Source organism: Protopterus annectens, chromosome 10.part0 (assembly GCF_019279795.1).
Source record: "Protopterus annectens isolate FY-2018-M chromosome 10.part0, PAN1.0, whole genome shotgun sequence".
NCBI classification, from domain to species: Eukaryota; Metazoa; Chordata; order Ceratodontiformes; family Protopteridae; genus Protopterus; species Protopterus annectens.
In genome coordinates this window covers 399,398,651-399,414,114 of record NC_056744.1, presented here as the reverse complement: position 1 = coordinate 399,414,114, position 15,464 = coordinate 399,398,651, and the positions used below count along the sequence as shown (strand labels likewise).

The 15,464-nt window shown below is 43.3% G+C and overlaps 1 protein-coding gene across 1 annotated transcript in view; it reads right to left on the bottom strand.

The window, feature by feature from the left end:
• Positions 1-15,464, bottom strand: part of HMCN1 (hemicentin 1) — a 5,606,893-nt gene that overhangs the window by 4,622,554 nt on the left and 968,875 nt on the right. Inside the window, exon 4 of the mRNA XM_044085314.1 lies at positions 1,883-2,005. Within this exon, the coding sequence (XP_043941249.1) occupies positions 1,883-2,005 (123 nt within the window). The remainder of the gene's footprint in view (positions 1-1,882; positions 2,006-15,464) is intronic.

Sequence of the window (15,464 nt, the reverse complement as noted above, 5' to 3'; positions counted from 1 at the left end):
GATTCAAAATAAATTCTACTGATATGGACAACTGCAATGAGGAATACAGGCAATAGGCAAGAGGGAACTGGAATTTGTTGGAGAAAACTGGCAAAGAAACCATGGTATTGGGAGCAAATAACTAGAGAGGAAAGGTAATATAATGGGAAGACACCAAAAATGTATTTGGACTGCAGGTTAGAGATTGCCCTCCCTATCAAGGACTGATATCAGAGTATAGGCAAACAGAAAGAAATAGAGGGGGTTCTAAACAAAAGTCAAGCACTGGTAGAGTTTTAAGTAGAATCCAGAACATAAGCTGCTGTTATAAAGGAATAATTAGTACAGCATATAAAACATTGCATGGTAACTACAAGAATCAATCAGAGGAGATTAGAAAGGATTGGGAGGACAGATTGGATAAGCAATTCACAAAGAAACAATGGGGGGTATATTTATGTCTTCCAAATATGCAACAAAATCTAGAAGATTTAGGATTTTTCCTTGGAAATGTTTATATAGATATTTTTTATACCACATGTAGACTCCAGCATCAGGTAGACAGAAAATGTTGGAGGTGTGATGGGGAAGAAAGTGGTAATTGGGAACATATTTTCTGGGAGTGTAATGAGTTGGCAGACTTTAAAGATTCCCTGCAGACTACTCTGTCGGAGATACTGGTAAATTTTCTGAGCCCTAATACACAATCGGAATTACCTAGACATAATAAGGCCTTTCTGAGTCTAATCATGGTGGCTGCCAAAAAAGCAATTACTAGAAAATGGACATCAAAGTCTAGACCAACTGTACTAGAAGTAGTGAATATAGTAACAGAGATAAAACAACTGGAATTGGGATCTTTAAAAAAGAGTAGAAGCAAATCACACAGGAAAAAAATGGAAATTGTCGGACCAATACATACGGGGATGAATGAGGTTTCAAAGGAGCCATGAATTGAAGTAGCTATGTAATGTTTGACTGATATGATTGGGTAGATAATAAGTGATGTATAATGTTTGCAACTAGGAATACGTCAGTATGGTTTGTGATGTAAAATGCTTGCAGCTGGGATTATGTCAATATGGTTTGTTTTCATTTATATAAAAGTTTGACTGCCTATGTCATAAGTTATAATTTAATAAAGATGTATTTTGCTAAAAAAGATTAAAAAAAGTTAATATGTCCAGCTAGTATTTATTAAACAGTGCCAACTACCAGCTACTATGATCCATTACCATGAAACTTGACTAGAAAAATGTAAAACACACCACTTTTCCTTTTGCACTGTCTGGTACAGTTCAGTGAAACCTAACTGTACTCTCCAACATGCCTTATTATTGACTAAGATGTTTTTATTCTTTAATGACCCTGTAAAATCTGTGACTACACCTGATAAATCTAGTAATTTTATATCAGCAAATACCTATATATAAGACTGAAATAACTGTGTTCACATAACTGTGCCATTTGCCTGGCTTTTTTATTTACAATGCAGACATGAAAGCCATCCATCAGCTCTAGTACCTGATACTTGTTTCAAAACTTAATTGTGATTTAATCCTTTGGTAAAAGATGTTGGGTATTAACCAATGAAAACATATTGATTATGATTTTGCTGCACTGTATTTGGCATATTTACCCGTAACTTATTACACATAGTCATAATCACAGTTCCCTTTTTATCCTGCAACATACTCCATCCAGTTGCATCAAAAAAAGGTACAAAACATTCAAAAATTCTTTGAAGTCTTTACCTAGCTCTGCCGATTAAAGTTATGAGGTATGATGTAAACACACAGCAATTTCACACAAGGTGAGTACTACAGCATTTAGGGGTCTGTAATCATACAAATGTGCTTGAAGAAAAAATCTTGGCAGATATGAAAAACAGCAGATATGTTACCTCATTGACTTGCTTCTTGTCCAAGTGGAAAACCTGGCCTGAACTCGTTGAAGCTATCTCTTCATAAACCTTGTAGCCAATATGGCTCCTGTCATCACAGTCACCAGTAAGGACAAATACAACCTGCAGAGCAAAAAACAAACAGCATGTAGTTATTCAATGCACAGCAAGCAGATTTATAAAGGAGTGTTATGTAGTATATCCTGCAAAAGCTACATGAGTATCCTGTGAACAGCAGATCTCTTATAATGAAAACGCCAGAAAAAAAGTTAAGCCCTGGCTGTTTCTTAGGCAGGTCCTGTAGTTCTGACACAAAATTCCAAGGACTCATGTGTTAGGTATCCCATATACATCAATCAAAAGTTGTTTACTTTTGATTAACAAACACACAGCTTAGCACTGCAGATATGAAGACATGATAACACAAGGACATTTATATTTAAAAGATATTCCAGTTTTATTAGATAGCATGAAATGGTACCTATACTTCCAAAAAAGAAGTTACGTACTCACCCAAAGTTCTGTCCGTGTTGTCTATTTTCATTCTTCCCCAACTGTTGGGTTCGGACCTGATCCTCATATCTAACTGGGCTGTTATTAATGCTAGTAGCAACCAAAAAGCTCTCGAGCTTCTCCTTTACCAATAATGCACCAGTCCCTAACATGTCAGATCTTGTTTGCTGATTCTACCATGAGTAGTATGCATTAACATGCATAAAGAATACATAAAAAATATACATGTCCTGTAGATGAAACCATGTCAGGAGCTCAGTCAAAAGGACAGTGGTATCCTTATAACATTTCATTCATATAGAAGTTTGTAGACAAAAGGGAGGGAGGTTGGTGGGTGAGAAGTTGAGTAAGAATGAAAATGGACAACACAGATGGAACATTATGGTGAGTACATAACTTCCTTATCTGATGTTGTCAATTTTCATTCTATCCTCAGCTGTTGGGACAAAGCCCCAACTACCTAGAATCATGAGTGGACTCTAAGGAAGAATATTCTTGAGCACAGTTGAACCAAATGATGTTCTACCCCTAGAGGCCAGATTTAATTTGTAATTAGTAATAAAGTTATGAGGACTGGCCCAAGTTGCTGCTGCACATATGTCATCCATGGAAGCTCTGGACAGAAAGACTGAAGGAGTTGCCATGGATCTAGCTGAATGGGCTTTGACAGGTATTGGTAAGGTAAGACCCAGTTTGTTGTAGATAAAAGAAATACAATCAGTTAGCCATCTGGCTAAAGTCATTTTTGCAAATGGTTTACCCAATTTCAAATCTGCAAAGGAAACAAACAACTTGTCTGTTTCTGATTTCTTTTCTTCTATGCAAGTAAAAACATAATTGTCTATGAACATCCAATAAACGCAAAATGTATTCACCCTTACTTGTGAATTTAGGAAAGAATACTGGCAAACTAATGGACTGATTGATACTGGACACCAACTTAGGAAGGAAAGAAGCATCTGTTTGTAGCATAACTCTGTCCTTATGAAAAATCAAGTACGGAGGTTTTGAAGACAAGGCTTGAATTTCTAACATTTTTCTAGCTGAGTTAATGGATACTAGAAAAACAGTTTTCCAGGTATGAAAAAAGAAGTTATGTACTCACCATAACGTTCCATGTATGTAGTCCATCTCGCCAAACATTATTACGTGTGGGTTCGGAGCAGATCCTTGGCTCCGACTCGGCCGCTTTTAGAAAGTCTGAAAACTTCTGATTGGCTCATGGCTAGGAGGTATCCCATGGTGCATGAGCACACTCCCCAGATCTTGTTTGCTGCTAGTCTATATAAGGAGAAAAAGTAGAAAGGAGAACAAAGGTTTGGAAGAATAAACCCTAATAAAAGTGCCCTTTATGATATAAACCACCGTAGCAAACTGTTTCCAGATCCTCCAGGAAGGGGGCTGGTGGGTGGGTTCGTAATAATGTTCGGCGAGATGGACTACATACATGGAACGTTATGGTGAGTACATAACTTCATTATGTTATGTAGTCCTATCTCGCCTCCATTATTACGTGTGGGACAGCGTCCCTAGCATCTTGTATGGGTGGCTCACTGGAAAATACTCCTGAGCACCGTGGAAACAAATGAGGCCCTACCCCTGGAAGTTAGGTCCAATTTATAATGGGAAATGAAGGTATGAGGGGTAGTCCATGTTGCTGCTGCACATATATTACCAATAGGAGTCCTGGCTTGGAAGGCAGCAGAAGTAGAAAATGATCTGGTAGAATGCACTTTGACTTTAAGGGGTAACTCTCTTCCCTCAGAAGTATAAATGAAACAGATGCAGTTAGAGATCCAGTTTGATAGTGTGACCTTAGAAACTGGCAAACCCATTCTTGTTTCAGCAAAGGAAACAAACTGCTGGTCTGATTTTCTAAATCCTTTAGTTCTGTGGATGTAGAAACGCAATTGCCTATGCACATCCAGTTGGTGAAATGTATACTCTACTTTACTGGTGTGATTGGGGAAGAATACTGGCAATTCGATAGTTTGATTCAAGTGAAAATGGGAGCAGATCTTGGGGATAAAGGAAGGATTCGTCCAGAGAGAGACCCCATCTTTGTGAAAAATTAAGTATGGAGGTTTAACTGACAGGGCTTGCAGTTCGGAAACTCGTCTGGCTGAAGTTATCACCACCAGAAAAAGAGTCTTCCATGACAGGAATTTTAATTGACAGCTATGGGCTGGTTCAAAAGGTGGCAAAGTAAGTTTAGAAAGGACTAGATTTAGATCCCAGGGAGGAATGGGATCTTGAACGGGAGGTCTTAACATCATAGAACCTTTGAGGAAAGGTCTTGCAAAGTTTGTGGGACATAAGGTTAGAATCATTAATTCCCACATGAAAATTAGATATTGCTGCTAGCTGAACTCTGAGTGTAGCAGCTGCTGTTCCCTGGTGAAAAAGTTCTGATAGGAACTCTAAGACAATAGGAATGGGAGCTGTACATGGACTAACCTTTCTGTTATCTGCCCATATAGAAAATCTCTTCCATTTACTGTTATACAATTTTCTAGTTGAGGGCTTATGAGAAGAGGTAATGATATGGGTTACAGCTGGAGACAGATCGTGAAGCCTGACTAATGATGGAACTGGAGCAGCCATGTTGTCAGTTTGAGAGTGTAGAGACAGGGATGAAGAGAACCTGAAATATGTGTGAAGACGTCTGATACTGGGTCCAGAGTCCATGGATAGCCTAACAGGTGAGGCCCAAGGAAAGGGAACCAAATCTGACGAGGCCAGTAAGGAGTGATGAGGATCTCCTTGCTTCCCAACAACATTGCTTTCTGTATAACCTTGGGAATGAGTGGAAAAGGAAGAAATGCATAAAGAAGTCCAGGGGGCCAATCGTGGACGAGTGCATCTCTCGGAGACACTCCCGGAGGGGGAATGAAGGAGAAAAAGGTGCTGCATTTGGCGTTGATGGGGCTGGCAAAGAGATCGCAGCAGGGTTGTCCCCATTTGTGGAAGATCTGACAGGCTACTTTCTGGTTCAAAGACCATTCGTGAGGTAACAAAATTGCCCTGCTTAGCTTGTCTGCTATCACGTTGGATGTCCCGGGATGTGCGTTGCAATGAGAAAGCGTTGGGAAAAAATTGCCCGGTTCCAAACTCGCACGGCCTCTCGACATAAGGGGTAAGATCTGGTTCCTCCTTGCTTGTTTAGATACCATACCACCAACATGTTGTCTGTCTGGATAGCTATCATCCCTAGAGGGAGAAAGTCGTGAAGTGCTTGCAATGCTAGAAGCACTGCTCTCATCTCTAGGACATTGATATGCAGATGGGTATCGTGATATTGCCATGTGCCTTGGACAGTCCTGCCTAGATAATGCCCCCCCCCCCCCCTATCTGAGAGGCATCCGTGGTCACAGTGGCAATGGGTTGGTGCGGTACAAATGGAGTCCCTGTGGTAAGGTGACCTGGCTGAATCCACCAATGGAGATCCTTTTTGCAAGAATCTGGGATTAGTATCTGGTGATGCAGGGGAAACTGCTGAAAAGACCACTGGGATGACAGGAGCCATTGGAGTATTCTCATATGTAGTCTTGCTAATGGTACCAATGTTATAGTCAACGCCATTGTTCCAAGAAGTTGTAACACCACCTTCGCTTTGACTCTTCGAAGGGGAAGTATCCTGTAAATCTGCTGTGAAAGATTTTGTATTCTGTCTGTTGGTAGTCTGACTATCATAGAGACCGCGTCTATGTTTGCTCCTATAAAGGTTATAGATTAAGCGGGCAAAGTTAAGGATTTTTCACAATTTATAGAGACTCCCAACTGGGAACAGAGCTTGATTGTGGAGTCTCTGGATTGAACTAGAAGATGCCTGGTGGTGGAGGTCAGGAGCCAATTGCCCAGGTATGGAAAAACTTGGATTACCTGATGCCTCAGATGGGCTGTCACTACTGCCATGCATTTGGTGAACACCCGGGGGCTGTGGTGAGACCAAAAGGCAGCGCCCAAAACTGGTAATGATTGGCTCTCAGCTGGAAGCGTAGAAAACTCCTTGATGCTATGTCCATCTTGATGTGGTAGTAGGCATCTTGGAGATCTATTGAGCACATCCAATATTCTTTCCCTAACAGAGGGAGTATGGATTGTAGAGTGACCATTCGGAACTTGGACTTCTTTACATACTCGTTTAACCTGCTGAGGTCTAAAATGGGTCTCCAGTCTCCTGTTCTTTTTGGAACTAAAAATAATCTGGAGTATGTCCTAAATCCTGTCTGGTCTGCCGGGACCTTTTGGATGACTCTTTTTAACAGCAGCTTTTCTATCTCTGTAGCTGCTTGATCCCTGTGATTGGGTGGGATCCTTTTGGGAGGGTGTGGTGGAAGGGAAAAGGGTATAGAGTAACCTCTGGTGATAATGTCTTTTACCCACTTGTCTCAGGTGATATTTAGCCAGGCTTCTGGGTACAAAGACAGGTGACCACCGACCAGCTCCAGAGACGCACAGTCGGGTTCCACATAAGCAATGCTGATAGGGATGGTCATGAAAGGAATCGCGACCGCCCTGATTTTGTGGACCTCCTCTGCCTCTAGGGCGATGTCTACCATTTGTTCCTCCTCCCCTGCCTCTGAAGGAGGAATCACCCTGTGTATCCTGGAGAGATCTCTGTGATTTCTTGAACCACATTTTACCACTCTTCTGACCTTTAGGGTAGGGTCTAGAAGGGATGGTAAAACGGACTCCCAAGGCAGAGGGAGTCTTTCCTTTCTGTTCACACCTGGTGAGGGTATCTTACATCTTGGGTCCAAAAAGAGAGGATCTGTCAACAGGAGCATTGGTGAATGTAGACTTGAAAAGTTCAGCAAAATTGCACAGACGCATCCAGGAGTGTCTCCTTAAGGAGACTCCTGAACTCGCCGCCATACCCGCACCATCAGCTGCATATAAGATCAGCCTCATGGATGTTAAGGTAGCCAACTGAGTAGATACGGTAGATGGGACTCCTTCAGTAGAGGTACCTTGAAGAGTATCTCCTAACTCCTTCAGGAGATCTCTCTGAAGTCTCGTGAAGTGTGATAGATAATTCAGCAATCGGAGTATAAAAGCCGCTGAAGAGAAGATACGCTTCCTGTATCTATCCATCATTCAGGATTCCTTATTGGGCGGATGGATAGAAGAAGAAGTCTCTGCTAGCTCCTTCTTAGTGGCCACCGCCACCACCATGGCATCTACAGGTAATCCCTTGGATAAAAATTCTTTGTTTTTAGGGGCGGAAAGAAACTTGTTCAGCCTCCTGGGGACCGGTTCCACAGCATCAGGAGTCTGCCATGCTTTCTGACTCACAAGATCCAGTAACTCATCAAATGGGGGAGACACCCATGAAGCTGAGGGTTGAGACCCAAAAGCCTTCGGGTACAATGACTCCTCATCAGATGGGGTAACAGTGGGCCAGCCACCTCTCTGCCTGAGGATCTCCAAGATGTCTATAATGGACACATCTTTAGAGGACGACTTAGGGGACCCCTCCGACTCATTGAGGTCAGTGTCAGTTGTGAGAGACTCATCAGGGGAGTCTACATGCTTCCTCTTACATGATCTCTTCCGAGGGGGGTTCCTCAGCGGGGTTCTCTGGAGAGGCCTCGGAAGATTGGGGGACACCCAAGTGGGGGTCCTGAGGCTGTGGGTCTCTGCCATCCGGGGAAAGAGAAGATGCTGAGACTGTAGTCGGCGTTTGAGGGAGTATAGCATTGGTACTTCTATGTGGGGCGGATGAGCTATCCAGCATTCTCCTCACCTTCACGAAGACTGATTCCTCCAGCTCCGAAAGATGCCTCGGTTCCGAAGAAACCAGAGGTGCTGATGGCTCCAGAAGGATCGGCTCCGAGAACGATGTAGGGTCCGAGCTCACTCGGGCCGACGCACCAAGAGGGAGACTAGGCACCGAAGAAGTTCAGTTCCAAGTGTCCCCATCGGGGCCGACTGAGGAGCTTCGGACCCTAGACACTTCAGATTGCGCTGAAAGTATCGGAGTTGAACTCAGCTCTGAGACAACCACACGAGGTGCTGGAACCGAAGACTCCAGTGTAGTCAGTATCGGCAATATCAGCTACGAAGGCCCAATCTGGGTTGGAGGAGGAATGAAAGCAGGATAGGTAGAAGGAGTTAGCTCCAAGACCGAGTGGGTCGGAGACAATAAAAATTTTGGCAAGGCCGACAACTTGAGGAGTCTGAGCACCACTTTCTCGATGTCTTCTTCAGATAGACTCCTGGAGGATCTGGAGAACGGCATGGGTGACCTTGTTCTCTGTAATATTGGCGATTTAAGGGTAGGGGAGACTGGTGGAATATCTGTTGACTGGCTCCGAACAGGGCTGCTAGTGATCGGCACTGAAACACTTGCTACCGATACTGCAGGGTCTATGTCCAAAATCTCAATTGGCCCTGAAGACTGTGGAGCCGAAGAGAAAGATACCAACTCAGCTTTTTGTAACTTCTGTGGTGGTTCAGAGGCAGAAGTTGGAGCCAGAGAAGGCCGTTTTGAAGTTTTGCCCTTATCCTTCCTAGAAGACTGCGACTTAGGAGAGGAAGAAGAAATGGCTAGGTCTTCTTCAAAGGAAGGTTTCAACAGATCTTTTAAAATAAGTTTATTCTTCCATTCCTGGAGCACTCTAGGGCTAAAAGAATGGAAGAAAAAGCAGGTTTCTTGCAGATGTACACAATATACACAAACGCTATGTCCATCAGTGATGGACATTTTTTGTGAACACTTAATGCACTTCTTAAAGCCTGATGGTTTGTGTTCCTTAGATTCCTTAGACATATTGACAGCAAAAGAAGGCCAATACACTCACACAACAAGAGAGGAACTAGATCCTCTAGCTTAAACAGATCTAGCCCTATCACACTTTAAGAAAAATAAAAATAAAAAAGGGGGGAGAGCTAGGTCCTCTAACTTAAATGGACCTAGTGTGAAGAACAAAACAGAGATGAAACTAGAACCACTAACTTAACCGGTCTAGCAAAAAACAAAAACACACACACTCAAGGGATACCACACGAGAACAAGCAATAGGCCCAGAAAATACAATATATGATAACAAAGTCAAATCTGGTTTAAGTCACAAATCGGAAGTCACAAAAATGACTGTCAGTAATAAGCTATGATAGAAATCTCTCTATAAGCAATAAATGAAAAGAAAGTAATAGTAATAAAAAAGGTATCGCTTAGCCACGGCCAACCAAGAAAGCTTCCGTATGAAGACGCGGCAAATGAGATCTGGGGAGTGTGCTCATGCACTATGGGATACCTCCTAGCCACGAGCCAATCAGAAGTTTTCAGGCTTTCTAAAAGCAGCTGAGTCGGAACCGAGGATCGGCTCCGAACCCACACATAATAATGGAGGTGAGATAGGACTACATAACATTGTAAGTTCACATTTAGCCGCTGGTTCAAAGGGGGGATGTATTATTGCCTGCAATACCAAATTCAGGTCCCATGGTGGAGCAGGGTCTTTAAACAGAGGTTTCAAAAGAAGAGTGCCTCTCAAGAAGACTGTACAATTTAGCAGATGTTACTGAAGAACCTTCAAATCCAATATATATTAGATATTGTTGCTAAATGAGTCTTAATGGTAGAGGAACCAGCTCCTTCTTTAAAAAGTAAAGCTAAAAGTTCAAGTATGCGATGTATCGGAGCTGAAAATGGATCCAAATACTTTTTTTTGTGCCCAAACAAATATTTTCCATTTACTTGAATAAAGTTTTCGTATTGAGGGTTTATGCAAAGATAAAAGGATATGGCTATTAATGGAATTGGAGAAACCAGGTCGTAAGCTTGAGGTTTGAGATGTGTTGGTGAATCGTGCCTGTCGAGTGAGACAGGAGGTCTGGAATCAGATCTAAAATCGAAGGTTGGCAAATTAGATGAGGCCATAGGAAGGGAAACCAAACATGTTGATGCTAGTAAGGTGCAATGAGGATGACTTTGCTCTTCAACCTGGCAGTTTCCTGTAGAAATTTCAGAATTAATGGAATTGGCGGGTAGGCATAAAGCAGACCATTGAGGCCAATCATGAAGTAGAGCATCCCTTGGGGATTAGGGCAAAGTAACTACTGCATTTGTTCTTTAGGAGAGAAGCAAAAAAAAATCACAGCAAGGCTGGCCCCCATTGACAATAAGATCATTTGTGTCACTTTTTTGTTGAGAGGCCACTCGTGAGGTAGAAGAATGCACTGGCTCAGTTTGCCTGCTATCACACTGGACTTCCCCAGAATGTACATTGCTGTGAGAAAGCAGTTGGATGAGATTGCCCATTGCCACACTCTGAGTGCATTTCGACACAAGGGGTATGACTTGGTCCCTCCTTGTTTGCTGATGTACCAAACTACTGACATACTGTCTGTCTGAATAGCAACTGTCCCTGAAGGGAGAGAATTCTGGAAGGCCTGCAATGCTAAGAGCACTGCTCTCATCTCTAAGTCATGTATGCAAGTTGGCCTCTTCGGGAGACCAAGTGCCTTGGACTGTTTTCCCCAGAAAGTGTCCCCCTCACCCCAACTGGGACATATCCGTGGTGACTATGGCCTTAGCCTGAGGTAAAATGAATGGGCAGCTTTGTAGAACCTGATCTAATTGAACCTGATCTCTCCTGCATGCCTGAGTGATGCTTATTTGTGCTAATATACGTTGGTGAAGAATAAACCACTGTGTTGCTAACATCCATTAAAGAATCCTCATGTGGAATCTGGCTAGAGGTACTAAGGTTATTGCCGCCAACATAGATTCTAGAGCATGAAGGACCAAGCAGGCTGAGATCTTGGTACTGTGAATTACTTTTCTGACATGTAGTCTGTCTGTGCTCTTAAGACAGGAAGAGAAGATATCACTGACTTTGTGTTGAAAACTGCTCCTATGAATTCTAAATTTTGAGTTGGTTGTAAGTGACACTTTGTTGTAATTCATGGTTATCCTCAGATGAGAGCAAATCTGGAGTACCTGTTTTTTTTGCCCTTATTAACAGATGCTTGTCTGGGGAGGTAATAAGCCAGTCGTCTAGATATGGAAACACCCAGAATCCCTGCAGCCTCAAGTGAGCAGCTACTACTGTCATACATTTGGTGAACACCCTGTGGGCTGTGGTGAGGCCAAAGGGCAGAGCTCTAAACTGGTGGTGACTGGCTTCCAGCCGGAAGTGTAAATATCTTCTAGATTGCCTGTTCATCTTTATGTGATAGTACACATCCTGAAGGTCTAATAGCACAGCCAATAATCTTTGCCCAGAAAAGAGAGAATGGACTGAACCATGACCATTCAAAACTTTGTGTGTTGAATTGACTTGTTCAAGTTGCTGAGATTCAGAACTGGTCTCCAGTTCCCTGTTTTCTTTGGCACTAAAAAGAATCTTCAGTAAGTTCTGAATTCTATCTGGTCTGACAGAACATCTTGCATGACTTTTTTTTTCTAGCAGGCTTTGTGTTTGAATTGCTGCTTCTTTCCTCTGAGTGGCTGGAATGTCGGGAATCTTTTGTGGGGATTGGAGGTACAAGAGAAAAGGGAATTAAACAACCTCTGGAAATGATCCTCTGCACCCAAGCATCCCTTGTTATGTCTAGCCAGGTTGTCTGGTGCATGGATAGTTGACCTTCTCCGATTGCTTGCAGAGGTGGACAACTGGGCATCCTTTCAGGAGCACTGGTAGGGTCTGTCAGGAAAAGAACTGCTAGACCCGTGTTTTGCAGGCCTCCTCTGCTACGGGGGTGGCGTTGACCATTAGAGTTCCCCCCCTCTGCCCCTAGGGGATCTTTCCCCACATATGCCAGGAAAGGACCCTGGGACTTCCTGAACCACATCTTCTGACCACCTCATTGATTCCTCAAAAAGGGATTTTTGAGGGGTTGAAAAATGTACACAGACTGCAGAGAGGGTTTTTCCATCCTTCTCACACCTGGAAAATGTATTCTTCTCTTTGGGGCCAAATAATGAAGTGTCGTTACAGAGAGCATTGACAAACAAGGACTTGAAGGGCTCTACAACCTCTCATAAGCGCATCTAGGCATGCCTCTTGATGGAAAAGCCTGAACCTGCTGCCCTTGAGGTGCCTTTAACTGCATACAAAATGAGACTCATGGATGAATTTGAAATAGATTAAAGGGTGGCCAACTGGGAATCTGCAGATATTGGGCCTCTGCAGAAATGGTTCCTCAAAGGGAAGTTGAAAGTTCTTTGATCAAATCCCTTTGTAACCTAGTAAAATATGCCAAACAGTTCAGCGACCTAAAGGCAAAGATCGCTGAAGCATAGACACCCTTCCCAAAACCTGTCCATTGCCCTCGACTCCCCTGTTAGGGGGATGAACAGAGGATCTCTGTTTGGCAAGTTCCTTCTTGGTGGCCACAGCCATCACCATAGCATCTACAGGTACTTCCTTACCTCAAAATTCCTTCCTGACTGGTGGAGCCAGAATCCGATTTGGCATTCTGGGTATTGGTTGTATTGTGTCAGGCTTCTTTCACACCTGCTGAGAGACAAATCAATGAGCTCATCGGCAGGCAGAGGAACCCAGGATGTAGATGGGTCAGTACCAAATACTTCCAGAAATACTGTCTCCTCAGGTGAAGCGTTGCTGGGAGTCCAACCACCTGTCTGCTTCAGAATCTCAAGAATGTTTCCAAATGTGATGTCTTCTGGAGGTGATCATGAGGACCCTTCACCTTCTTTGAAGTCCATATCCTCAGTGATTGACTCTTGTGGACATCTAAGTGATTCCTCTTACACTTCCTCTTCCTAAGGACATCCTCGATGGGGTGTTCTGGGGAGGTTTCAGAAGAAACTGTAATACCCTGCTAGGTAGTCTGGAGGTCCCAGGCTGGCTGCCCTTGATGCATCAAATGATGAGACTCTAAATGCAGAGACATCTGGGAAGTGGATTGGAAATCTGAGGGGGTTGGATCCCCCAGCCCTGTCAAAGCAGAGACAACCCTCTTCATAACCTCAAAGCCCAACTGCCCTGGAGAGAGAGAGGATCTCGGAGATGAAAAAGCAGGCTTCTGGACTGTTATCCCCTCTCATCCCGAAAGCAGTCTCCCCAAAGAGGAATTCGGAGCTGAGCTATCCAGTGCTGAAACCCCAAGGCACATAGATGGCTCCAAAACCCTTGGAGTCAACTTCAACACCTCAGATCCGACAGGGAGGCTCCGTCTTTGAGAGTCCTCTGGATCTGAAAAAGTTGAGCTTGGGCACTCAGAGTCAGCTTTGAATCCGACAAAAAAAGTTATCCTTGGATCTGAGCCTGATGCCCTGGAAGACCCGGATCTAGGGACTCTGAAGCAAACATGGGAATCAGTGAAGAACTGTAGGATGGAGTAGTCGCTGGATGGGCTACATGACCCGAACAGGTAGGCACCAATAGCACACCCATCTGTATCTGCACTGAGAGTAACTTCCTCATCACCCGATCCACATCCTCTTCAGTCAAACTCCTAGATGAACAAGATGATGCCAGGGAAGGAGATTTTGCATGGTGCTTTACTAGGAAAGGGGAAGGCAGCCTAGAGGGCACAAGATCGACTGATGGTGAACATTGGGTCCTAGGCAAAACTACAGGAGCCTTAACAGTTGGATATGACAGTTTTTTAGTCAAATCCGAGGATGTCTAATCCAATGATCTTTCTTTTCAGATTAAAGGAGAAAGAGGTATGAGGCCTCCTTAAATCTGATTTGGACCTTTTCCTAGATGGCTCAAAGGATGGAGCCGAGAAAGTTGAAGGAGCAGGAGATTTGGATTCCTTAGTCTTCTGCTTGGGGGATTTAGCACCTGTAATAACCTCTCTGAAGGAAGAAGGCAACAAACCTTTTAATATTAATTTATTTTTTCTATCCACCAATGCCTGTGGATTAAAGTTACAACAGATAGTGCAGTTTTCCTGAAGGTGTTGTGGGCCTAAGCAATAGACTCAGAGACTGTGGGTGTCCAAATAGGCAACTTATGCCCACACGTGGAACACCTTTAAAACCCGAAGGTACCTTCTCAGCCATTCTAATGGCAAAAAGAAAAAGAAGATTTTTTTTTTCTTTAGTAAATAGGAAAGAGGAAAAAGGGAATAGTGATTACCAACAATAGTAATACAGGGTACATTATTATGTAGAGGAAAAAAGGGGAGAAAAATATACAAACAATGGTAATAGAAAACATACTAATAGTAGAAAGGTAAGGGATGATAGAAAAAGACTAACTATAAGAAAAAATAAGAAGTTATGTACCTACCATAACGTTCCATGTTAGTTGTCTTCTTCTCGCCTTCTTTCTTGCTGGATGGGTTCGGAGCCGATCCTTGGCTCCGACTCGGCCAATACTAAAAGCTCGAGAGCTAATTCCACCGGCTCGAGGCTCCCCTATATCCCACAATGCTAGGCGGTAACTACTCAGATCTCGTTTGGTAGCTATACCAAACAATACCATTCTCCAAGAATGGAGTAACAATTTTCAGAGGAAGAAACACAAAAGAATTCCGGTTGGTCTGTCCAGGCTTGGGGGAAGGAGGGAGGGACGCAAGAAAGAAGGCGAGAAGAAGACAACTAACATGGAACGTTATGGTAGGTACATAACTTCTTAATGTTAAGTTGTCAATCTCGCCTTCATTCTTGCTGGATGGGACCGCGTCCCTAGCACCTTATCCCGGGTGGCCTATCGGAACAGACTCTTGAGAACAGTGGAACCAAAATTGGCACGGCTTCTGGAAACCATGTCCAATTTGTAATGTGAAATGAATGTATGAGGAGAAGCCCAGGCGGCTGCTGCACAAATTGAGTCTATTGACAACCTGTCCTGAAAGGCTATGGATGTAGCTAATGCCCTAGTTGAATGAGCTCTAGGTCTTGAGGGTAATTTTTGATGTCTGGTCTCATAGATGAAAGTAATTGTAGATGTGAGCCATCTAGACAGAGATACTTTAGTGACTGGAAGGCCCAATCTTCCTTCTGCATATGACAGAAACAATTGATCAGATTTCCTGAGTTGTTTAGTTCTGTCTAAGTAATATCTCAGTTGGCGATGAACATCTAAAAAATGCAGCTTTTGCTCTGACCTATTTGAATAGTTAGGGAAAAAACGGGGAG